Consider the following 26,259-nt stretch of genomic DNA (forward strand, 5'->3'; position numbering starts at 1 on the left):
TCTCCACACAACTGATGTTATCCAAGGGAAAGGCAAAGGCTGATACAGCTTGGCACCAATAATGTTGCACCTCATTTCTACAGCTGAGTGTAACCACCCCTCCTTCTATGTATAGATATGATATATTTGTGCATGTATGTACATATCCCTACTTACATGTGTGTGTAGGTAAAAGCATATATGAGCATATGAGCAGGTGTGTGTGTGTGTATGTGTGTATGGCTATATTGGTATAAATACATATGCAGATTTATATGTTAGACATAGGTATATGTGAGGATGCATATATTTGCCTCCATATATATTACATGTGGGGTATGTATGTGTGCACATACTCTATTGCTGTTTCTCTCCCTTCTGCTAGAACTTAGAACAACCCCGCAATCCCCACTCACTTGTCAGAAGACCATTTCCTTATGGTTGCTACAATCAATGCTGGCACAATGAAGGCTGATCTGGTGGGATTGTTGAAATGCTAGAGCATAGGCATGTAGATATGTGCTGTGTGAAAGAGGTAAGGTTGAGAGAAACTTCTACTGGGCTCCACATGGCAAAGAATGGGGGTATGCACTTCTGGATAGATAATAGTGAAGGCATGGGTGATGGAAACATACTCTCAACAGAGGAATGGATAAAGTGATTGAGGTAGTCAGAGTGTGTGATAGGATTGTTAAGTAACATTTATTTCACCATATGTTCCACAAGGTGGACTGGCAGATGAACAAAAGGACCATTTCTATGAGTTCCTTCTGCAGATGACTTGCTGATCTGCAACGCTAACTTCAGGAAACCTACTAGCTACTTGATCACCTATGAATGTGACAGGCACACAAGCCAGATTGATTAGATTCTCACCAAGGAACTGGATAAGCAGAAGCCTGTGAATGTAAAATACATTCCTGGTGAAGAATGTATAACCCAACATAGGTTAGCATGGTAGTGACATCAGACTTAGAGCAAGAAGTAATCTGAGACACAAAGCAATCTAGAAAAGGAGGATATAGAAGCTTAAGGATCCTTTAAACAATTAGAGATTTAGAGATACTCTAATTGAAGCATTTGATGAGGAGATAGAAACATATAACAGAGAATAACTGGAAGGTCCTATGGTTGTCACTTACTGACAGCTACATGCCAAATCTATTAGCCAGACTAAGGGTGATGTGGTGGTGGATTAGGGAAAAAGACAGAGCCATAAAAGCAAAGAAGCAGGTTTGGAAAGTTTGAAAGAATGAGGGTAGCACGGAAATACACCAAGTAGCTAGAAGAGAAGCTAAGAGACAGATTTATTTAACAAAAAGGAGAAGCAGAAAGGAAGAGGTCTGCCAATGTTCTTTGGTATGAGGATCAGAGGTATGAGGTGTTCTGGATTGCAAGACAGTGTATCAGAGAAAATCAAGATCTTGTGGGAGAGAAGTGTGTATGGAAGGATAATGGAACATTTGCAATTATTGATTCTGAAAAGACATATGGAAGTGCTATCATGAAAGGCTACTAAATGTGAAGAATGAATGGGAAACAGAGAGTCTTCCTAATGTCAACATAACAGAGGGCCCCTCTATTTTTTTTTTACAGCAGTGTGATAAACAAAGTAATTCACGATATGGTAAAAGGAAAAGCCTTTGGCCTATCAAAAATTATCCCTGAGATGCTTAAAAATCTGGCAGAGTGGGACATGACCTTGTCACCTGTATAATTAGGTTGTACATGAAGGTGTCATACCCAATGACTGGTATAACAGCAGGATAGTCAACGGTTACAAAAATAAAGAGGTGCATTAGAGAGAAGTAATAACAGATGTATCAAATTACTGGACCAGATTATGAAAGTCACTGAAAGAGTCATAACTCAATTAACTAGGAAGAAAGTTAACCTAGATAAGATGAGGTTTGGTTTTGTGTCAGGGAGTGGCACCGCTAAAGCTCTCTTACAAAGGAAGCTAGGAATAGAAGAAAGGCTAATGAGAGACCTTCAAGTCATGTAAAGGAATGTTATCATTAAGGTTAGCAACAAATGCAATGAATTTAGTGAGCAGTTAGAAGTTCAGAGTTTGGTTAACAGTCCCCTCTTATTTATCAGAGTCTACCAGGCCATAACATAGGAATTTGAAACTGGTTGCCTAAAGGAACTCCACTATGCTGATGACCTAAGTTCTGGTTAGGAGGAAAATAGACGGAATGCCAACCCCTTCAGGTAAATGATCTTGTTCAATATGTAGAAGAGGTGTAGGTGGAAATTCCATATGATGTACTCAGTGCATACACTGAACATATAAAAGGTGCAGTGAAATCACAGGAATGTTAACAGAGTAGATATTGTTTGTGGCAGATGTGTACACAGAATAAACACTAAAAGTGCACAGGAAATGGATTTTTTTGGAATGCCTAAGAAGATCCTTAGAGTTAGTAGATAGTTTTTGTTCCATAGGAGACCTAATTAGCAGTGGAGGGGGATGTACTGAAAGTATAGATGCTACAATGGCTAGAGAAAGTTCAGAGAACTATTACCCTTGTTGGTAACAAAAAGCCTCTCTCTCAGAGCAAAAAGAACATTGTGTGATGCTTGTGTATGAACAGCAATGCCATATGGTTGTAAAACTTGGGCCGTGAATGCAGAAGACATGTGAAGATTATAAATGAATGAAACTAACATGCTTTGGTGGATGTGAAATCTCAGTGTGTACATATGACAAAGTGCAAATGTACTGAGAGAAAACCTGGGCATAAGAGGCATCAGATGCATTTTGCAAGAGAGATAACTGCACTGGTATGGTCATGTGGTGCATATGGATGAAGACAGCTGTAGCAAGAAGTGGTGATTGCTAAATGCAGATGGTACACATGGAAGAAGGGAATCTAGAAAATGAGATGAAGTAGTGAAATCTGACCTCAAGTTGTTGAAGAGGAGATGACAAAGGACTGAGATGATTGAAGAAAACCTGTCTGTCTCAGCAAAAATAAGATTCTAAAAGCACATCATCAATATTTATGCTTCCTCCCCACCCATCTACACGCGCCAAACCTTTCCTTGAACTCATCTTTGTAATACCCATCCAACCCTCACCCTCTTCTACAGTACTACTGCTCAATTGTAACGAGCAGAACAACATATATTCCTTTCTATTTTTGTACCAGCAGTAATTTTTTTTCTTAGAACCACTTGCCACACTCCCAACATCATCCCATACCACTATATATCCAGTGAACATCCATTTCCCCTGAACACTCTCTCATCTTTATCACTGATACCTCTTTTGCATATTTATATAACTCATATTCATCTGATGTGTGCCTTACCTCTGCCTCTCATTGTGCATCTTGTCTCCCTCATACTTCATCTCATCACCCTACCTATCCAGTCAGCCAAGCTCAATTCTCTGCCCACCCACTCCTATTCTCTCTTTATTCCACTTCTTGTACTTTCAAGGCATGCTTTCATACCTCACCTCCACCATCCTTTCTCCATTTTCAGTTGGGGGGGGGGTACCCTTGTATCTCTTCTACAGCACCTATTTCTGTCTTGTTCTCCTACTTTAGCTTCTCTACACCTGGTACAATGCTATCTTCCTTAGTATTGCACTCCCTGTCTGTGAAAAGGTTTTGCCTTACATATTACTTCATGACACCACAGTGCTGGTGCCATGAAAAAAAAAAGTATCCAGTACACTTTGTAAAGTGGTTGGGGTTAGGATGGGTATCCAGCCACAGAAACATTACCAAAGCAGGCTAGTCGGATCTTGTCAAACCATCCAACACATAGCAGCATCGAACATGGACATTAAATGATGAGGATGATGATATATATACATACATCTCTCTCTCTGTATATATATATGTATATGTGTGTGTGTGTGTGTGTGTGTGTGTATATATATATATATATATATATATATATATATATATATATATATATGCATACACACACACGCACACAAATGTACATATAATACAGTTTGTGACACAGCTCCTGTTTCTCAAAACTTACAGTTTTAAATTATACAAATGGGAAACCAGTTAACTGTATAAATTTTAATTTAAATAAATCTTCATATATACTCTCACATTTTGAACTCTCTTTTTCTATACTACTGCTTGTGTGGATTAAAAACGATACAAACACACACATATAGAGATATTTCTCTTTTTATTTTTTTATTAGTGTCAGCTCAAGAGTTGTGGCCATGATGGGGCACTGTCAACTGGTGTTGCCACACTTTTATTAACCCTCCTTTAATAGTTGGCACTGGGTGAATGAAGGAGTTTAAGGCCGCTGCCCTCATTCCCACTTCCTGTTATGAAGTTTGCTCATCCAAGACTCTTGACAGGAGATCCACTTTTGACAACATCTACATCTACACCATGTAGGTCTCTCAGCTTCTTTGGGAGAATACTGAAGAGGCTGGGACCTTGAATCCCAAGCTATGGCAGTATCTGGTCCTATATTTTGATGGTAGTGGAAAGATTTTAGGCACTGTGGAATGGTGCACTGTTCTGACATTTGTATAACTTCCAATGCCAAAGTTTGGGACAAGTCCTTCCAGGATCTTCTATATGTATATTACAGCATATTTTTCCCACCTTCATTCCAGGGAGTAACGTCTTGACCTCTTAAGTCTTTCCCAGTAACTAATTTGCTGCATCGAGACTATCTTCTTCATGTAGCTCTGCTGAACTGCTTCAGATTTTGCTATTAATTTCACACTCTATCATGACCATATTTGGGAGCAATAGTCAAAATGGTTTTGGACAAAAGCTTTCCAGAGGACCATCATGGTTTCCTGCTCTCTTATTCTGAAAGTATTAAGAATTCAGCTGGTCAGCCACCTGCATTCCATTGCCAACATTGTAATATGCACATGGAAGGATACATCACTACTCATGTCAATGCCCAGGTCAATTACTAATTGTGATTCTGGAACTGTGATACCTCCAGGTTGAGTGTATTTTGTCTGTGGATAGCATAAGGCTTGGAACTTTCCAACATTAAACTGCATGTTATTGTCATCAGCCTACTTGTATATTGCACCTAACTCTTGCTGTAAGTATATGCCATCTTCAGGGTTTTGTATTACCTGTGAGACTTTTATGTCATCTGCATAGCTTGTGAGGGTGGTTCTGTGTGTGGATGAGGGTATATCTGAGTGGGCCACTATGAACATTAGTGACCCTAAGACAGTGCCCCGTGGGACACCACTCATTGTTTGTGTTTCCCTGGAGGTGGTTTCATTGGCTATCACTGCCTGACTTCTATCTTTTAAAAAGTTATGTAGCCACTCTCCAAGTTTTCCAACTATACCAAGTAGTTTGTGACATATCATTCCATGATCAACATGAAGGCCTTTGCAAAGTTGAGATATACTTGATCTCTGCTTCACATTTGAGTGGTCAAGTAGCTGTTTCAGCACCCAGTCATAACGCTGTAAGAGCTGTGTCAGGCAGCTTCTTCCTGGTCAGAAACCATGCTGGGTGTCAGTCAGTAAGTCATTATCTTCAAGGAACATGATTAGTTTCCTATGGACTACCCGTTCCATGACTTTGCTGATATGAGAGGTTAGAGAGATAGGCCTATAATTTTTAGCATCCACTCTGCTAGCCACTTTATGAAAAGTGCATATTATTCCTTCCTTCAGCTTGCCTGGAAGCTTGCTACTTGCAAAGAAACTCTGGAAGAGTGACTGTAATGGTTTCACTAGGGCTCATTTACACTATTTTAGAAGGATTACCAGGTAAACTATCAGTATCAGTAGAGTTCAGGTTTATCTCACCTATGGCCAGTATCACATCCCTTTTTATGTCTACAGTAGTAAAGAACTCTACAGGTTTGCTGACTTGCATGTGCTGTAAGGGTATGATGAAAACACTTCTGAATTGTTCATTCAGCGTTTCACTCATCTTCACTGGGTTTCCCATGAGGGAGACATCTTTTTGGAGAAGTGGCCCTACCCTGCAATGCACGGAGGCTGTTCCTTTGGCAAATGTAAAGAGGGCTTTGATTTTATATTTTCTATAACTCAGGATTATTTATCTGCTCTCTCTTTCTCATGGGAGTTTTTCAGATTTTCCTCAATCTCCAGCAGTGTTGTTTATAGGCAGGATTTTTCACTGCTATTGAATCCAGATCATCAACAATGATCCCAGTAAGTTGATGCATGCCATTGCAAAGAAGCAAGGTGTGGATGAAAAGGATTGTGGTACGTGAGGACATTTGTTACTTTTCTTGCAAGATGAGGGAGAGACAGTTTCTTTCTAAGGCAATGCAGGAAAAGTGACTCAAGCACACCAAGAAGCTGATCAACAAGTTGAAACACTTGCTGGAGCCAGTGATGCTGTGGTTTTTCTCTGACGAGAAGCATTTCTGACAAGATCAGAAGATCAACTTCCAGAACAAAAGGTAGCTTGTTGTCTCACCCAACGACATGACCAGAGTAATGCGAATGAAATTTCCAGTGACAGTGTTGTCAGCAGTGAAGGTGATGCCATGCTTCCCTGCTTCTTCCCTGAGAGCCTCAGGTTGAACACTGATGGCTATACCAAGGTTCAGAACAAGGTAGTGAAGTGCATGGAGGCTGTACATGTGGCAATAAAACTCTGCACCCTACCACACTAGCCAGAAGACTCAGGCCTGGTTGTCAGAGAATTTCTTTGGTCACAGAGTACCTGACATTTGGCCTCCTAACTCGTCTGACTGCAACTTCTTTGACTTCTTTGTGTGAGGTGCAGTGGAATGAAAGACCAACAAATCCAGCTGTAACACAAAGGACAAGCTGAGACCAGGATTACCAGGGCCTTCAAAGGCCTAAAGTGGGATATAATGATAAAGGCCTGTGGCCCATTCATTGAGTGAGATTGACAGAACATGTCATAAAGACAAACTGACCCAAATTTGAAGAATATATCTCAAAAAATAAAAACACTTTTTTATTTTTTCCTGCGACAGTCATCATGTGAACAAATATCGTTTGCACCCTGCATGTATGTGTGTGTATATAAACACACACACACACACATACAGGGTGCAATGGTTAGATTGTCTCCATTTTATATTTTTAATTTTGTGCATGTGCTTTGTTTGTTTTTGATTTTGTCAATTACACAGTATAGTAGGGTCAGTTGGGCTGCGAGAAAAAGAACACCATGATGCAATTCACTCTACCAGAAATTTGGAAACAACATGCTGTACTGCTTGGCATTTGCACCAGAAGCTCCAATACAGAGTGTTTGGGTGTCAATCTGAAGACAGTGCAGAGGATTCGGAAAGAGTTGGACGAGTCTAATGATGATTATGAAGGTATGGCAGCTTGGAAAACTCACTCTGCTTGTTCTGATAAGAAAAGAACTCCTGAATTTGTTGGTGAGATCCAGGCCATGCTTGACAACGGTCCCTTCAAGTCAATCAGGTCCATTGCCACAGACATGGGAGTGTCTGAGTTTCTCATCAGGTAGGTAAGGCATGAAGACATTTGGTATTCCTCATACAAGATGAGAAAGGACCAATTTTTATCCCAAGCCATCAAGGACAAGAGGAAAGATCATGCTATGAATCTCTTGAACAAACTCAAGCATCCCCTCCAACCGAACATGCTTTAGCTTTTCTCAGACGAGAAAAATTTCTGCCAGGATCAGATGGTGAACACACAGAATAACCGTTGGCGTGCTGTGTCCCCAAAATATGTACAGAGAATGATAAAAATCAAACATTCAGTCAACATCATGGTGTCTGGAGTGATCACTAGTGATGGCAACATTATGTCTCCAGTCATCTTCCTATACGGCTTCAGACTCAACATGGAGGCCTACATCAAGTGACTGGAGGAGGTAGTGCTGCCCTGGGTCAAGAGGGTGGCTTTTGGAAGACCCTATGTCTGGCAACAGAACTCTGCACCATGCCACACAAGCAGGAGAACCCAGTCATAGCTGTCACAATTTCTGCAACCACATCACTCCTAACATCTGGCCACCTAACTCTGCAGATTGCAATCCCCTTGATTATTATGGGTGTGGTGCAGTTGAGCAAGAGACCAACAAAACTACTTGTAGCACCAAAGATGATACTGAAGGCAAGGATTATGGCAGCATTCACCAACTTAAATAAGGAGACTGTCCAGAAGAGTTGCAGGAGATTCCAAAGTCATCTGGAGGCCGTGGTTCAAGCCAATGGTGATTTTATTGAATAAATTTACTCTTTAGTATTTCAAGATATTTCCATGTAATTTTGATGAGTATATCCGTTAAAATGAGATGTCAGTGTTATTTTTATTTTTGCGTAATTTAGACAATTTATTCACTGCACCCTGTATATATATGTACGTACATACACATACAAGGTGCAGATGGTATTCATTCGCAATTTTCAACTGCTAATTTTACACACTTTTTTTTTACTTTTGTCGTTGGTCCTTTTCTTCTTAAAAACAATAGCTATTTTTGCTTTATTTTTTTGCAGAATAATTGACCATGAATAATTTTGAACCCCATCAATTTGTGGAAGAGTCAAGGGGTGAGGGGATAAGTGGACCTGGAATTGGAGAGGAGTGGGTGGGCAAGTTCATGCGATTATAAAAGGAGACTGATAGACAGAAGGAGAGTATTATGTCTGCTTTACAAGCTTGCATGAATTGGAGGAGTCATCACAGTCAAGTTATTTTTAGTGGGAGTTATGGCTCTTATAGATTGATGTATATGTCATTTGATTTGGTTTGTCTGGCTGGAAGCCCTCCCTGTCACTAACCATTTTACAGTGTGTAGCAGGTGCATTTTCTAGTAACACCAGCACCAGACAGGTTGATAAGTTCTTGGTAAGACCTCAAAACACCATGCTTTCTCGGCTCATTTACTGTTCACTTTGGAACTAGCACTAAGTAGGTTGCCAAGTCTTCAGTGAGAAGAACTAAGGGACCTCTTAACCCTACTTCACATCTGATTGCTCACCAATCACTCTGAGTTGTTATTGATACATGTGCACATCTTTTACGACAAACTATCTATATAAAACAGCATAAGATGAGGCAACTACTAGCAAATTTTCAAGAGGCGATATACACTTGTTCAGAGCCATTTGGCTTTAGTTGATGGTGAAAGCAAATATAACTTACCTTTCAGCTGGATCTTGTTTTACATACTTTGAACTGTCAGTTGTAGCTACTGAGACAGGTACCGCTTCTCTCTGAGTTGCTACAACGGAGATGGTATGAATAATTAATAAAAATCAGAGTGTGTGTGTGTGTACATGCATTTCTCTTTACTTTTACATACAAGTATGTGAATACTAAGTAAAAGTTTTAAAAAATTCAACTTATTCAATCTATAAAGTAGTCTACACTAATATCTATTTAGGGTAACTGAAATGAGTTTATAATAGAGAGCTAGAGTAATCAACTTACAGCAAACCTCCTTTATTAGAGATCTTCAATCTCTGGAACATCGAACTGTGTCCTTTTTCTTACAATGCTATTAATAGACTAACAAACTCTGCTCTTCACAATGTTGTATGTATCCACTAAATCCAGTTTGCTGTTTTTCTTCATTAAAACCTATAAAAAGTCTGACAGGCCTCTCAAAGACCACTGACCCACAGAACTCAACTCCCAGATTTTTAAAATATAAAAAGATTTCAACCTTTTAAGTATCATGTTAATCATAGAAATCCTGGTTACATCACTTATGATTAAAAAAGACCCACATATTAGAGAAAATGCTACTTGTACTTCAGATACAAAATTAAAATAAGACAATCACAAAACATTGACACACATACACAGAAAAAGCATTACAATAGATAAGTATTTTGCTTTTCTATTCATGGAGATCAAATTAAGTTCCTGGTAAGTTGAATCTTGGTCTTCATTCTTGAATAAAGCTATTTCACTTAGATTAATAATGCTCTTGGCAAATATTTCCAATGTTCATTCCTCTAAGGTTTTATCAAAGAGTTCCTTACATATTTGTATCTCAGGCTATAAGGGATACTTACATTCTTTCTTCTCCAATTCTTTCAATTTGAGCATTAATTCTTCTATTAATTTCTCAATTCCTCCTGCTTGCACCTGTGAATTGAAACAAATTTTTAAGAAGAAAAAAAAGTACTTAAATCTAATATTGCTTAAAGACTGTTTTGAACTACAGATCTAGTTCTGAAATGACATGAGATTTTGTTTGGTCAACACAGGTATTAAATACCTGTATATAAACAAGCCAACAAGAGAGTTTCTGCATGATCATTTGACCTGCTGGAATTAACAGTTAAATCTCCCTCTAATCACACCCATCTTAAAAAAAGAAGGATACATTGGAAAGTCTCAGAAAAAGATGGGATGGCATGATTGTGGATAACATAATTTAGCAACCACCACTGGTACAGATACTAAACGGTGACCTCCAAAATTCTGACAATATTGACTATAAATTGAGATACAGAGGGAATGTACTGATTAGAAACAGTTAGACAAAGGTTAAAATAAGCTAGTGGATGAATGATTCTATGTTGGTGGCTCAGGTATATAAAACTACTTGAATTCATCTTTGCTAACTATGGAGATGATTGTTGTTTACAATGCTGACAACTGCAAGTTATAACCACCTGTCATACTTACAGTTAGGTGGACAGGAGAGTTAAGTGTCTTGGTAATAAAAACAGTACTACATTTGTAACAGCTTGTGAACCAGTGACTCTCTGGTTGGCAACCCTAATGACTCAATCAGCTGTGACTGTATTAAATCATTTAGCATCTATTTGCCTTTAGGTATTCTGTATATATTCTCAAGCTAGATGTCTGTATTACAATGGATAAGAGCTTTTTTTTTTATAGTTTCAGCTCAGAGCTGCGGCCATGCTGATGCACCACCGTTCAAAAAAATATTTATAAATTTAATTCCAGTATGAGTATTTATTCACAGACATAGTACCAAATTCAAATTTATTATATTTTTAATAAATCAGAAAATAGTGGCAGTGATGTATACATTTACATCTGGGTCAGTCATTAATTATGTTCAATACTATCACTTACCCTCTCTCCTGTTCACTATACCACACTGCTCGTGTTACAAGAAATGGCACTGAATCTGTCTATGTTCAATTCTCTACCACTGCTATTCTTATCATTCTACTTTTTCCCTTCCCATCATGAGTAATGAGAAATAGCATCAAATCTGTTTGTATCTGATACACACCACCTCCTAATGTCATCCTTCTGTACCACTTCTTTCCTTCAGGTCACTCATTATGTGACAACCTTCACTTTCTCTCTTACCATAGCCTAACTCTATGATTATCCATCCATCTCTCTCTCTCTTCCCATCAAACATGTAACTGTGATTACTGATTGCATCCTTACTTCTTCCAGTATTGTCTCTTCCATTACTCCCTCTTCTCCAACCAGTTTCTCCCATCATACTCTTATTTCTTTCACCTTTGCACCCTAGTGCATATTCTATCATTACCCTTTCTCCACCACTCTCATAGTCACATTGAATGGAGGCAACATAGAGTAATGAAGACTGGTTCCATGGAGTAGAAGGCAATCTCAAAATGCTGGTGCTACAATAAAATACACCAATGTAGTGTATAGGTGGTTGGTAAAAGAACAGACAAGGTTGTGTCAAGAGGACATTTTTGTCTCATTGAGGGCATTACAACCACCCTAATGGGTGTATCCAGTACAATCTGTAAAGTGGTAGGTATAAGAAAGGGCATCTGGCCATAGAAAATATATCAAAAACAGAACAGCCAAGCGAGACATAGTCAAGGGTCATAACTCTGAATAAGAAGTGACTTAGATCATGACAACTTATCCAACTTATGCCAGCCTGTAAGTAAATGTAAAATAATGGTAAGTTAAAGCTATATATATCTTCAATTGGAAACACATCAGATAAGGACATTTACGGATAGGGACATTTACAGACACCACAAAAATAATGACAAATATGCACATATGTAGACACACAGAGACAGAGGCTTTAAATCAGATTCAGAATAATACTTACTTCATCACAAACCTCCAGAAGGCACTGAACTGCTTCTCTCTTTTTGCTCTCCTCTTCAGATAAAGGCAACTTCTCCCTCTTGTTTACTCCTTTCTGCCGGCGCCCTTGAGTAGTAGTCCCTGCCACAGAGAGCCCTGCACTAGTGGAGAGGGAAGCTTTAGTATTGCTGACACAACTGACTCCCTTTGATTCATCTGGCATAACTTTAGTGGTACTCTGATTGCTCGTAGTAACCATGGGTTCTCGACGAAGGTGGGACAAGCCAGTAGTGATCCCTTCAATAGGTCCACAGCTGCCACTATCTTCATGACTGTCTTTGTCCCGTTGCAGGAGCAAACTAATAATATAACGAGAGTAGACTGACTCAATACCTCGCATGTCCAGTTCAGACTGAAACCAGTTGTGCACTGAGCTTGTGGACCTTCGTAAGGAGGATGTCGATGACAGTGGTGAAGACATCATCATCATCATAGTAGTTGTCAGTAGAGGAGCTACTGATGAAGAAGACACCGGATTCTGTGTTGACACAGACTTTGAAGAAGAATGATGGAGATTTGAAACAGCCACAGTACTAGCATTAGTTGCAGCTGCTGATGTTATTGTCATGGTGACAGCAGTGGGTGCTGGCAAATCTTTGGTAGTCTCTGATGAAGAGACTAGGCTTGAAGATAATGACATGGTGGAGGAGGAAACTGAGAATGGAGGAGAAAGAAGGGGAGGAGGTGAGGTGCGCGAAAGAGGAGAAGATTGAGGAATTCGCACAGTTATCATTGTGGATGAGGTGCTGGTGGTGATAGTATTTAACATCAGCGAGTCAGCACCTGCCACCAATGCTTCTGTTGTTGTTGTTGGTGGTTCCACAGCAGAACTTTTTAATTCCACTTCAGCCACACCTGCATACATCCGTAATTCTGGATCTCTCATTAGAATTGTACACACACCTGCTGCTTCTCCTGCTACCACTGCAGTTGTTTCCACCCCACCTGCTCCTGAGTCTGCTGCTTCTTGGCAGTTGCAGCACTGCTGATATTGAAGCCAGGAACAGTCCTGGCCCTTAGCATTGCTGCTGTTGTGGGGCCAAAGGACAAAGGGTGGATGAAGCATTGGGGCAGGAAAAACAGCATGTGGTTGCAGCAGTAGTACTAGAAAGAAGAGGAGTGAAAAAGTGATCAAAATAAATGAATGTCTGGTCAGTTGCAGCAGAGAGAGAAGAAAGAGTTGATGGCAGAACAGGGGAAAAATAATAGTAAGTGTTTTCAAGTGCCATTTCAGTTTGGTGGTGAAAATGGGAAAGAAATGATGTGTTAGAGCATTGACTGTAGTAGAGGCTAAACACAAAAGGAGTGTAGTTTGCAAAAACAAAAAGAGCAAGTAACAGAGAAAGTATGGAACTAAAAGAGTTAAAGTTTGAGCCAAACAGATGAACAATATGGGCATAAGTGAGCAAAGGACGGCTGTTGGTCTTAATAGAGTCAAGGGGTTTGAATGTTATCAGGGACTTGAAGGTGAGGCCTGAGCAATAATTGCAAGAAGTAAATGATTTACTTTGAAGTAAAAAGAACAATAGAGTTGGGGCGACTAAAGTGGTAAAGCAACTGGAATTCAATTTAAGCGACAATGTTTCAATACAGTTATCATACAAACCACATTTTCTCATAGTAGTTAAGCTGGCCATAACGAAACAAGTGAGCAATCCAGCTGGAGTGGTTTGGGACTAAAGTCTTTAATTATTAATAGCCTTTTTGTTTTAAATCTACTTCTTTAAATATATATTTAGAATAAATTATAATTATGAAGAGAAATATGTTCTTGGGTTTTCTTGAGTTTTTTTTTGCAAAGCTACTTTTAAAAAAAAATATTTAAATAGAAATAATTAAAATAAAGGTAGAAAGAATTTAAAAGAGAAGAGGAAAATCGGTGAAAAAAATATTAACGAAAGAAAAATGTTTTACAACAAGTCTTTTAATAAGAATGACTAAGAAGACTGCTAAAAACTGTATAAAAGAGTAAAGTAAATCAACCAACTTGCAAGTCCCAGTGCTCTCACCAAGAAGCAAAGTTATAGTGTGTGTGTAGGAAGGAAAGGAGCAACTAACAAATATAAGGGATACAAAGCTTCTACAACCACCAAAGAGATTCTTGCTGGTTTTGGCAACCACTAGAAGTGAGGAATTATCTTCACTTTTGTAGCAGCCAGCACTACTGTTCAATGCAGGAACACATTCAAGCCATTGTTGCACCACACCATTTCTAGCCATGGTTAGGGGGGGCAGCCCTCAGCGCCGTAACCAAAATAGCTACTCCATCATCAGTCTAAGACAGCAGCCCTGCAAAAGAAAGAAACAAACTGTAGACTAACACTTTGGTAAGAAACATACAAATAAATTGGTATTACCACACGTATAACATAAAATTTAAAGGATAGCAAGATGGGTAAAACATCAAGCTTATAGTATTCTAAGTTAAGATCCTGTCAGAGTTTAACTTTTATTCCAACAAAGTATGTACCTATAACAGTGGACTTCATTCAGTTGAGTATATTGCCTCTTCTACAAAAATTAACCATATGGTTAATCTATGAATTAACCATATGGAATTAAAAGATACCCAAATGCTGGACTGGATACTTTACAATACTCAGTTAAATAACTTGCTGAGTTCAAACCCTGCACTATTGATTTTGTCTTTCATTTTCTTGGGATTGGTAAAACAAATACCAGTAATAATTATACTTAGATGTCAATTTAGTTAACTTTATATTATCTCTACAAAAATTGGCAGCATGCCTCTTCAAAAGAAATTGATATCATTATCATTAAAATGTAGAAACAGACGAATGCAAACCTAAATGCTTCTCAGTAGTTAGTTGTCCTCTAACCCTTAAATTCAAAGCTCACCACAGTTTGACTTTCTTTTATTGATCCAACACAGAAAAATAAACCCCACATATAGTATGATGGTTCAAAAGATTATACTTTTACATAGTATGTTTAATGCTTTATGCCAATACAAAAAGTCATTATTCATACAAAATCATTTCTTTTCCTACACTGATTGATACAATTTGGAGATATATTGTAAAATTACTTGGGTATCATTTTCTCTAGTAGATGCCATTCACTATGGCTAGACATGCTATTTTTACTAACAATTCTTTTAAATAAATACAGCAACCATAGTAAGAGTTATATCAAGATCTCAACTATATCATGCATGATGAAACTATAATAATGATCAAAATCACCCTTGCTTACAATGCACTAAAATTGTAAGCAAGCTTTATTTTTTTATTACAATATTAAAATAGGTTTAAATGTGTCTACATACAATCATATTTATTTTTGATAACTATTCTATAAACTATTTCAAATATATTTATGCAGACCTTCAATTTTGGATTAAAATCATATTTATTATTCCATATGTAGTAATTAGTCAAGTGCTAAAATTTTCTCATCAGAGGAATCTATCAATAAATGGTAAACCAGTTTAATTTGAGGAGGTAGTTGTAGTCCTCATACTTTTCCCAAAACATTTGTGGAATAAGTAAAATGACTAAGGCAGGGATCAAAGCTTTCACAATTTGCATTATCCAAAATAATAGCACATTCATGTTGTTATGTATATACACACACATGCACAGACCAATAAAATTACAAATGCAGAGAGTTATATACATAATTTATTATGTATAATAACAACTATAACCATCAACAGATATAATCATATTGGATCATCCCATAAATAATGCAGTTTTTATTTTTATACTTCTTTTATTTTTCAAAATTTAGATAAACAAAGTTCTTTTTTAATCTAAAATATACTCTCCTTCATTTTCTACAATGCTCTTCCATCTATCTGGTAGACTTGCAAGGTCCCTCTTCCAAAATTCACTTGTCTGTGACAAAAAATACTCCTCCAGTACTGTTTTGACTTCATCTACAAGATTCATATTTTTTCCATCCAAATGATGGCTGTGGAATAAATGATAATCAGATGGGGCAATGCCCGGCGAATATGGTGAGCAAGGCATTGTTTCCCATTCAAACTGCTCCAGTCTTTGGAATGTCATCCTCGTTAAATGTAGAAGAGCATTATCTTAATGGAAGAACACCTTTCTTCTTGAAACAAAAGATGGTTGTTTTTCTTCTAGTGCTGACTTAAGCTGCTCACAGTAGATTGCTTTTGGTTTAAAAATTCAAGGCAGACTAAACGTTAAATATCCCATCAAACAGATACCTTATGTGGGCGAAGACCTTCTTTAGCATGTGATGCCGGTGTTTCTCCTTTCCTTACCCAATCTCTTTGGCACTTGACATTTTTACAGAGAACCCATTTCTTATCACCAGTCACTATTCGGTCCAAAAAAGGTTCATTTATGAGACATGACAGCGAAGAAGTGCACACATTCACTTTCTGCGCAGGATTAGACTGGGAAAGTTTGTGAGGAACTCATTGACCCAATTTCCTGACTTTTCCAATGGCACGCAGGTATCGATGAATGGTTGAACGATCAAATCCAAGATTCTCTGCTAGTTCCTCAACGGTTATGAGATATTGTTCCACCAGGTTTGCAGGACATCCTCATCGAGCTCTACAGATCTTCCAGGATGAGGCTGGTCTTCTAGGCTGTAGTTTCCAGCTCGGAATGTCTGGAACCATCGATGACATTGGCTTACGCTTATTGTCTGACCCCCATATACTGCATTAATATTCCTTGCACTTTCCGTTGCATTGTTGCCTTTATTGAACTCATAAAGTAAAAATATGCCGAATATGCTTTGTCACTTCCATTATAGCTTTGAAAACATAACTGTTAAAATCTAACTGCACTCTTCAAAACTTGCACTGAGAATAAGGACACAGTATAATTATCTGCTTCTAAAGCAAGGTGATGCAGGTAGTTTATCCTGTCCCCCTCTTGACTTTTAGTTCGTGCAATTGAAAAAACCGCATTATTTATGGGATAACCCAATACATGTGTATAACCTTAGATATTTCATGTCCCATACAAGCATACACACGTGTCAACTGAGATGAGCAGTGTCTATAGACTTAGCATTCCTCCTACAAACGGAGACAATGTAATTAATGTTTAATTTAATTGCTGGTTTATGCCTGTAAGGAAAATGTGGAACCTCTATTTCTGGGATGGAGGTATGGAAGCATTTAAATATGAGGCTTGATTAGCGTGACATAGTAGGAATGATGAGAGGAGGGCACTCAAAGTGAGATTAAGCAAGCACAATAAACAATTTGCTAGTTCAGAGGAACATTAACTGCTGCTACTGATCTAGATTAGGTTCTCACATCTCCATTGGAAAAGGTTTCCAATTCATGAACACAATGAGTATATGGTGTGGGTACCTAGGTTGCAAATAAATGAAGCCTGTGTAGAGATTTTAAGAGTAAAGGTGATATCTGTGTAGGAATGTGTTTATTTAGATGCAATGAACTATCTGTGTCTTACTAAATCAACACTTATTGAGGTAATTCTTATGTAAGCAGCTACATAAATATAAAAATGAATTAGCAGAGATCTAGGTAGATTTGATGACAATTTACAAGTATAGAGTGTTGTTACTTTTAGCAATGTTCTCAGTCACACATGGGCGATTCCAGGACAGTTCACCGACAACCTCTTCGCATTCAGATTACTCTGTCAAATGCAATAGTTATTTATTCAAATTGTTTTGAATAATTCATGCATTATCTCATAGTTTCAAGATTTTGATAACATGATTGTTTATTTTTATAATGACATTGTAGAATAGGCGTGTGAAGCTGGATCTGGCAGGTTTAAATGTTAAAGGGTTAAAATTAGAAAAGAACACTTTCACATCTTCAACTTGGTTGAAACTTAATACAAGGGCAGATTTGGGGCCAAAAAGGACCCCAAATTTTTAGCTAAATCTGAACAACTGTTCGAGAGTTACAAGGCCATTTTGAGATCAAATGTTGGTTGACCTTGCATTTTTCAAATTTTAATAACCTTTTGAATGTTGGTTGTAACTATATAAAAACACATATTTGAAATTGCAATTTATAGATTTCAAAAATGTCATTGTTTTTGATTTGTGATGAATCAAAATTTCAATAATAAATGAATATTTGAACTGACTCTGACCTCTCAGAGGGATTTTTGAAAAATTCATTGAGGATAAAAATGCTTCCCTACCTCATGATTTTTGTAGTATGAATTCCAGTATTTTTAACTATAAACATATCGTTTCACTTCATTTCAAGAGGACCAGATGAGAAATGTATAAAGAGTTCTACAGTTACACACTGTGTCATATATATACATTATTACATTATATATTCAATATCTTTGGCATGTTCCTGCATTGTTATGTATATCTGAGTATCAAAATTTTCTATGTTCTTTTTTTGTTGGTTAATTCCTAGAAGTCTTGGACAATGAAAAGATTTCCTAATATGTATAAATTGTCAGACATTTTCATAATGTAAAGCAATGAAGATTCATGGGCTTCAACTGTTTCAAACTTCTCAGTTGTCCTTGTATCTCCTTCCAAGAATCTAGACAATTTTCCATGAAGCCATCATACTCCATTGGCTGTGCAATGTCAGTGTGCATGTACAACAAAGTGTAAATGTTTTAAGAGAAAAATGGGGTGTAAGAGAGAAGGCAACACCAGTATGGTGACATAATGCATATGGATGAGGACAGCTGCGTAAAGCAGTACCAATCTCTAAATGTGGAGGAAACCCGTGGCAGAGGAAGACACAGGAAGATGTGGGATGAGGTGGCAAGAAATGATCTTACAGAGATGAGAAAGGACCAAATCAACTGGTGATATGCTGCGCTTGAGAAGACCTGCCTAGCAAAGTAAAATCCATGTCTGTGTCCCCCTCTCCCCACAACCTACCTATGCTCAATACTGTTTGTCCCCCTCCCTCCATTCTCCCTCACCTATCCACTTATCTACCTGCACACAATACACCCTTAAATTGCTCGCCCCACCACCTCTAGCTCCTACTCTCCTTCCAAAATCTTGTGAACTCACCCACCTACCCACCCTCTCCATTTTACTATATGCATCACCCTGTAACTTGCATGCATGGCCCCTATCCCCTTTCTGTCACATCTACACCATCTCTCTTCTAATGCAAGATATTGGACTGTTGAAGACAACAGACAAAATGAAGGGATCTATAGAGTCTACATATGAGTGGAACTTCTGGAAACAGGTCCATCAACAATTCTGATTGTGACCTAAACAATTCTGAATTACTTTAGTATTACTATATATCTATATTTATAAACATGTATTCTTAATGGCTATGTGTATGATTAAGCCAACCTTCCCAGGACCTAGTTTCAAGGTAGCATCAATTAAAATGAATTTAACATCCAAAGACCAGATGTGTTTAAAAAATTTGAGGCATGAACCTCTCTTGATGCTTGAGGCTAAGTGCAGCACAAAACAGCAAGCTAAAATTACAAATTTTATCATGGTCACCATTTACAATGTGTGAAACTGAATATCCTTCAGAGCATTAAATTACATGGTAACAAAACTGAAAAAAAAAAAAAAAAAAAAAAGCGAAAAGGTTATTGGCAAGTTGATAGCTAGCAAGTCATAAAATATCAAGGCTATGGATATTTCATTTTAATAATTAGTGGTATCTTTAAACTATGTATTTTGGAGCTTCAGTATAATTATACACATAGCTATGCAGGACAATGTTATAAATAGTACTTAAGCTTCATTCAGAATTGTTTCGGCCATGCTAGGAGCTTGCTGAAGGATCAATTTTCCAGAGGTTCTACTCTATATGCAAATTTTATAGATCTCTTCATTTTCTCTGTTGTCTTCAACAGTTCAGAGGTGTCACAAGTTTTATCTTTTGCTTAGGGGTCATACCAGCTGTAAACAACATAAATATAAAGAGCATTGTTTATTCAAGTGAATATTATTTATACAATAAACTGTATATTTATACTAAATGTCCTTCAGTGTACAAATTTTTTTTTCTTTTATTTACTTTAGTTGTTTCAGTCATTTGACTGCAGCCATGCTGGAGCACTGCCTTTAGTCGAGCAAATCGACCCCCAGGACTTATTCTTTGTAAGCCTAGTACTTATTCTATTGGTCTCTTTTGCCAAACCGCTAAGTTACGGGGACGTAAACATACCAGCATCTTATATTTCTTCAGAGGATCCAAGCAAAATTTCACATTCACATTTTGTAAGGAGATATGTACTATGATCTACCTTATAATCTAAAGCTCAGTTCTCTCTCACTGTATAAGAGCATATGACCTGTAGGAAAAAGTGGTAAATAAATGGAAAACATAGATGCTGTTAAACATACATAATGATGCTTAACAAGCCAAATATTGAATATATAATGTAACAATGCATATAGTGCATCATAAATATTTGTAGAACTCCTTCATATATTTCTCATCCAACTCTTAGGATACCTAGCCCACGAAATAAGGTGAAATTAAATTTCAAAGGAAACAATAAAAGTTAATACTACTTAAATTATGTTTTTGAGCTATGCAATAGATTGTGTGTAAATCTGTTATAGCTAATTACAAAAGTAAAATGGCAGGGGAACATTATTATCTTCAATGAATTTTTCCAAAATCCTTCTGAACGGTCAAATGGTCATTTTAAATATTCATTTATTATAGAGATTTTTGTTCATTACACATCAAAACAACGTCCTCTTTGTGATCCATAAACCATTGTGATTCTAAATATGTATACTTTTATATAGCTCCAACCAAGAGGGAAAAGTTACAACTTGAAGAATGCAAGGTTAATGCTTGATCTCAAAATGACCTCACTTGTAACTTTTGAATAATTGGTCAGATCTAGATGGAAATTTGCTAATTAATTTTTGCCTCAAATCTATCATTATGTCAAGTTTCAGTAAAATTGAAGAGGTGATGGTGTTACTTAGTGAGTGAGCTGTCTTGGAATCTTCCAGATATGAGCATTTTCATTACTAACACTTCAACCATTGGATCACTTTTGTCACCTCTGACACAATGATCTCAGACCCACTGAGTTTGATGACTATATTACTCCAACAAAATTTAATTCATGTACATATGTCTCCTCTTTCTATCATCCCCAGTATTCTCTTAATCCCTACTCTATTAAATGCTTTATCCAATGATTCTACTCCAGATATATATCCAATATTTTTCTTCCCTATTATGATCTCCATTAACTAGCGATAAATACAAAACCTTATATATTCCTTATAGCCAAATTTTTTTCAGAAAGACTTTTTTTCTCTCAGGGTCAAAATGTACTGCTAAGGAGCTTTAAAGACTACACTCTAACACTGAATATTGCTCACATCTTTGGAGCATAAATATCTAAATGATTTTCTTGAGAAGTGTTTAGTGTGGTGGTTAGTTGTGTATTCTTTTTTAACTCTTCACAATGTTAGTTAAGCTGTGCAAAGACAACAACCACACTAAAATTTAATTGAGTTTCAAATATTCTATTAATCAACCCATATATATTTACAAGTGTACGCCCAATAAATTAATGGAACAACAGTCAGCGAACATAACACTTGGGAATCTTCTGTAATACAACATGCTAGATTATGAAAGTAGTGCATAATCTTTGAAGACAAAATATGCATATAATGAGCATTACTTGACATGACTTTGGTTGACTACAACAGAAGCATGTTACACAAGACAAATCAAAAAGGGGGAGAGACCAATTTGCTGAGCCGAGTGACATAGATTTACCTAGATGGTTGAGCAGCTTTGGTCTGAGGTTGAATTTTCCAGCTTTTTATAACTGTAAGCCACTTTTATAGAACCTTTAGCTAACTATTTCACAGGAAAACTTGCACACTTTCTTTGAAATTTGCCATGTCAATCACAAGTCAGCCTGTACTGATTGGTTAAATCATATTCACATAGGCATTAGTGCTTTACAAGGCAACACTTTTCCTTTTATAGAAGTACATTAGGTTGGAGTTCTGGACTGGAAAAGTCTGAGAGCTATGGTTCAAAATTCAGTAGGGGTCTTGCTGCAAGTGTATCCATTTTAGTATTTTCCAAACACTAGCTCACTTTTTAGCTGTGCTATCTCCCAATCTCATATCACTGGCTTCATTCAGTCCTTCCCTTCAAAATCTTAAGGAAAGCAAAGTAATCCACAAAAGTTATCATTCTCTTTGGACAAGGTCTTCAGTGCTAATTAATGTTTTATATAAAAAAAAAATTATGATTTTTTTTCAATCACAAATAGAGTAATTCTTAAAAAGCATAATCACCCCCACCAAATATAAACACAAGCTAGATAGCTAACACACTGTCTTCCTATTTCATCACTAGTGTGGTCCATTTAAAAAAAAAATTAGGAAAGTGAAAACTCATAGATTACTTAATCTTCTTTGAGACTGTGAAAGTAGTAATTGGATGAGGTCCTCAAAAGAGACAGGGAAAAGACAGATAAACAGTGAGCTAGTATTTGGAGAGAACATATATGAATTCACTTCACAAAAACTAAATTCAATAATAATTTATCAGCTATTTAAATTTAATCCTTAGTAAAATACCTAAACTTAAGGCCTGAGCTGTAATCATTTAACATAAATCAGAACTGTGCAGAAAAAATATTTTATTTAATAAAAACAAGATATCTTTTGCCTTCAAATTCTTGTCTTAGTTGTTGTCTAACTGATTAGAGTAAATATATCATAGCTGAATACCTACTGTTGATGTAGGTGTGGCACATATGTATATATTGTGTATAAGGAAATAATCTAATAGGTCAATGCTATGATTTTGGACAAAACAATGCACACTTTTTTATGTATGTATGACACTGCAGAAACCAACACTTTTGCTGCAAATGTTAAACTTTCATGACAACTTGTCACATTATTGCTACGGCCAACACTTCTTCACAATAGTTTGGTTTCTGCATTCATTAAATACTTCAGCTCTTGATAATTGATCACTCTCTATAAATCTAAATGTCCTCTACTAAAAACCTGCCCATATATCAAGAATTGTGCACAACTGTCTATGTTTAAATAGGTATCATGAATTTTTGAAAATATTTAAATTTAACTTCTACTGTACTTTTTCTAGAGCAACCAAAAAGAAACATTTTGATACCTCATTTGTGAAATTTAGGTGAATATTTTAGGAAATATGACAATTTGAATGGCTAGCAAATTAGTTGTAATCTTGCCTAATTAAGCCTAAATGAATAATTAGCCATATTTGTGATGTTATAACTTTGAAACTGAGGTGATAATCATCTTTAAAAATTTCACAAATTAATAGTGCTCATGGGATAGCAGTTGCCTGTTTTATCAGGTTCTTGAAAATTAAACTAATTTTTTGGCAATTTAAAAAAATATTTGTATAAAGCCTATTTTGTTGCATGTAAAAAAAAAAAAAACCCCACTCAATTTTGCAATTTTCAGACCTAGCTAAATCCCAAATTATAAGCCACAACAACTTTAGTTTTGGCACATTTGTAGTAGGTATGGAGCTATATAAATTCTGAGATTTTGGGACGATACCATTTCAATAAAATTTTAATGGATTATTAAAAATGGCTAATCGGTGGAGTTTTGGATCAGGACACCCATATAAGTTGGATTTTCTCCATTTTGATAGGGATTTTCCCAATTTTTGTTTTCACCATGGCTTTGGAAATGATGGGGAGAAGCTTTTTATGAAAAATGTTTTGAGAAACTTTATGATTTTCCCCCCACTCCCCTTCAACCCCTACCAGACCGATTTTGGCCAATTTATTTTACCCTACACACTTCAAATGATGGGAGAAGACCTTTTGGTGAAAAAGAAAAAAAATTTTTGAAAATATTTTCAGACAAAAAGATGTGTGGTTTAAAGGAGATTTAGCTGGTGTTTCTAGCACAGCTCACGACCACCTGGTACCTTCTCTGTTTCTTTGTCAATCTAACATGTATTGATGTTTTTTAATATTTTTCTCCCAATAAACACATTTTATGGATTGATGATGCAGAAGTAATACACAGGTTTTGTTTAGCCCAAGGGTGGTCCATTGCTGAGATTTAAGCAACCAAAAAATTCTGTAATTTAAATTCAACCTCCCCACCCCAAATCAAGTGAGTCCATATATGTGTGTGTGTGTGTGTGTGTGTTTGTAAGAAAAAAAAAGCATTTACTAACAGAAAAATATGCTATATAAATAAATCATTTACATACATTTTTTAAATCACTGGATAAATCCCAGCAATGATCTCTGGCTCTCCAATATCTTAAATTATAAGCAAGAAACAAAGAAGGGGGTGGGGATTTAAAAATTAATAAATTTCCAATCTTTTTAAAATATAAAAGTGTACTTTTCTGTTCTTTTCTTACACACACACACACACACACACATGCAGACTACTTGTCAAACTGGCATTTGAAAAGTTGCATAAGTATACGTTAATCCCACGAGCAGCTGTAGCAGTCCCCTTTTTATTGTCTTTACACTTTTGCACCATACTGCAGCCAGATTTTGCAATGACTATATTGAATTCACGAGAAATTTTTCTTTCTTATAGTAGGCGTAGGAGTGGCTGTGTGGTAAGTAGCTTGCTTACGAACCAAATGGTTCCGGGTTCAGTCCCACTGCGTGGCACCTTGGGCAAGTGTCTTCTACTATAGTCTCGGGTCGACCAAAGCCTTGCGAGTGGATTTGGTAGACGGAAACTGAAAGAAGCCCGTCGTATATATGTATATATATATATGTATGTGTGCGTATAAGTTTGTGTGTCACTGTTTGTCCCCCCCAACATCGCTTGACAACTGATGCTGGTGTGTTTACGTCCCCGTAACTTAGCGGTTCAGCAAAAGAAACCGATAGAATAAGTACTAGGCTTACAAAGAATAAGTCCTGGGGTCGATTTGCTCGACTAAAGGCGGTGCTCCAGCATGGCCTCAGTCAAATGACTGAAACAAGTAAAAGAGTATAAAAATCTTGAGGAAAATTATCAAAATTTTCACTTTCATATTTCATAACGATTACCAGACCTACCCCCATTGATTTTTATACATAAAAAAAAAAGTTCTCTTCATGACTATCATTTTCAACACAAATTTAGTCATAGTGCTCTAGTGCATTGGACAAGAACAGGGGCTACCGTTCAGCAGTCAAAAACAGGACAAACATTGTGAACGAGTGGGAATATGATGGTGATTGAGGGGACTTGGCATGGTATGTGTCGGATTTTGATAAAAGTATGAGAAGAAAGGTTACATCCAGAACTTTTAAATGATACATAACTGTCCATGGAAAAAATATATTCTGACATAAATTGCTAGCTGACGTACCTGGTAATTCCCGGGAAAGTGGGGCATATCTCTTGGTACCGTTCTCATAATTGTTTCGCTAATCCAATAACAATACAAATACAGCCCTTAAAATGGTTTTTGTGCATTTACAGAGAATACTGAACTGTCTTACACAGGATCTTGTTTTTAGGAATTCCCAATAAGTTATGAATGCCCAAATTGTGAAGTCAGTTATGTAATAACATGAAATTATTTACCCGATAGTAAGAGTTCAAATAAAGTAGCCCCAAAAAGGGCTTTAATGTATTCCCAGAGTATACAGAACATAAGAGGAAATACTAATAAGGTATGTATACTAAAATTGTGAAGCATGTTACTTAATAACAGGCTAATCAGATATGAGATAATAATTCAAAGTAAATAACTCTGAAAAGGGCTTTTGTGCATTCCCAGAGAATATTACCTTCAGGGGTGCCAGCAATGGTATATTTGTGAATAAATCACTAACCAAAATAAGTGGATCTACTGTTTAGGAAAATACTATTTACTTGTTTAAGGGTTGTACTGGGTAAATTGCAAAAATAATTCTAACAGTTCGAATACTAAGAAATAAGCATATTCAATTTCATTTTTACCAAATAATTTAGGAAAATAAATGGGTTATTTCCCTTGGCTATATATAAGGATCCCTTCCAGGGGCCCTTTTATCGATTTTTTTTTTTCAACAATTTGAGTATTCCATGAGATTTCCAGACAAGAGTTCTACTAACATGTCAAGTTTCATCAAAATCAACAAAACAATGTAGCAGGAGTTAGCTAACAACTCCACAAACACACCCACAGACAGAATTTTCCACATATGTAGTAGATCAAGCAAAAAGTGAGTTTTGCATAGTCAAACTGTACTTGCCTCCCTTCTACAGAGCTCTACAGCAATACTTAATTCAAACATAACACCACGAACCAATATCTACTGAATAAGCAT

The 26,259-nt window shown here is 36.8% G+C and overlaps 1 protein-coding gene across 5 annotated transcripts in view; it reads right to left on the reverse strand.

Moving 5' to 3' along the window:
• The window catches only part of LOC106875078 (uncharacterized), a 97,897-nt gene that overhangs the window by 53,092 nt on the left and 18,546 nt on the right, over positions 1 to 26,259 (reverse strand). For 3 of the 5 annotated variants that reach the window (XM_052972750.2, XM_014923047.3, XM_052972749.2), the window contains 3 exons: positions 11,985 to 14,311; positions 9,970 to 10,042; positions 9,092 to 9,170 (listed from right to left, as the gene is read on the reverse strand). In XM_052972750.2, the coding sequence (XP_052828710.2) occupies positions 9,092 to 9,170; positions 9,970 to 10,042; positions 11,985 to 13,421 (1,589 nt within the window). In that variant the 5' untranslated portion in view covers positions 13,422 to 14,311. Of the gene's footprint in view, positions 1 to 9,091; positions 9,171 to 9,969; positions 10,043 to 11,984; positions 14,312 to 24,200; positions 24,253 to 26,259 lie in introns of all 5 variants that reach the window. The other 2 variants (XM_089362504.1, XM_089362505.1) reach the window with 1 other exon arrangement.

Source organism: Octopus bimaculoides, chromosome 14 (genome assembly GCF_046866305.1).
Source record: "Octopus bimaculoides isolate indiv1 chromosome 14, ASM4686630v1, whole genome shotgun sequence".
In the NCBI taxonomy this organism is placed as follows: domain Eukaryota; kingdom Metazoa; phylum Mollusca; class Cephalopoda; order Octopoda; family Octopodidae; genus Octopus; species Octopus bimaculoides.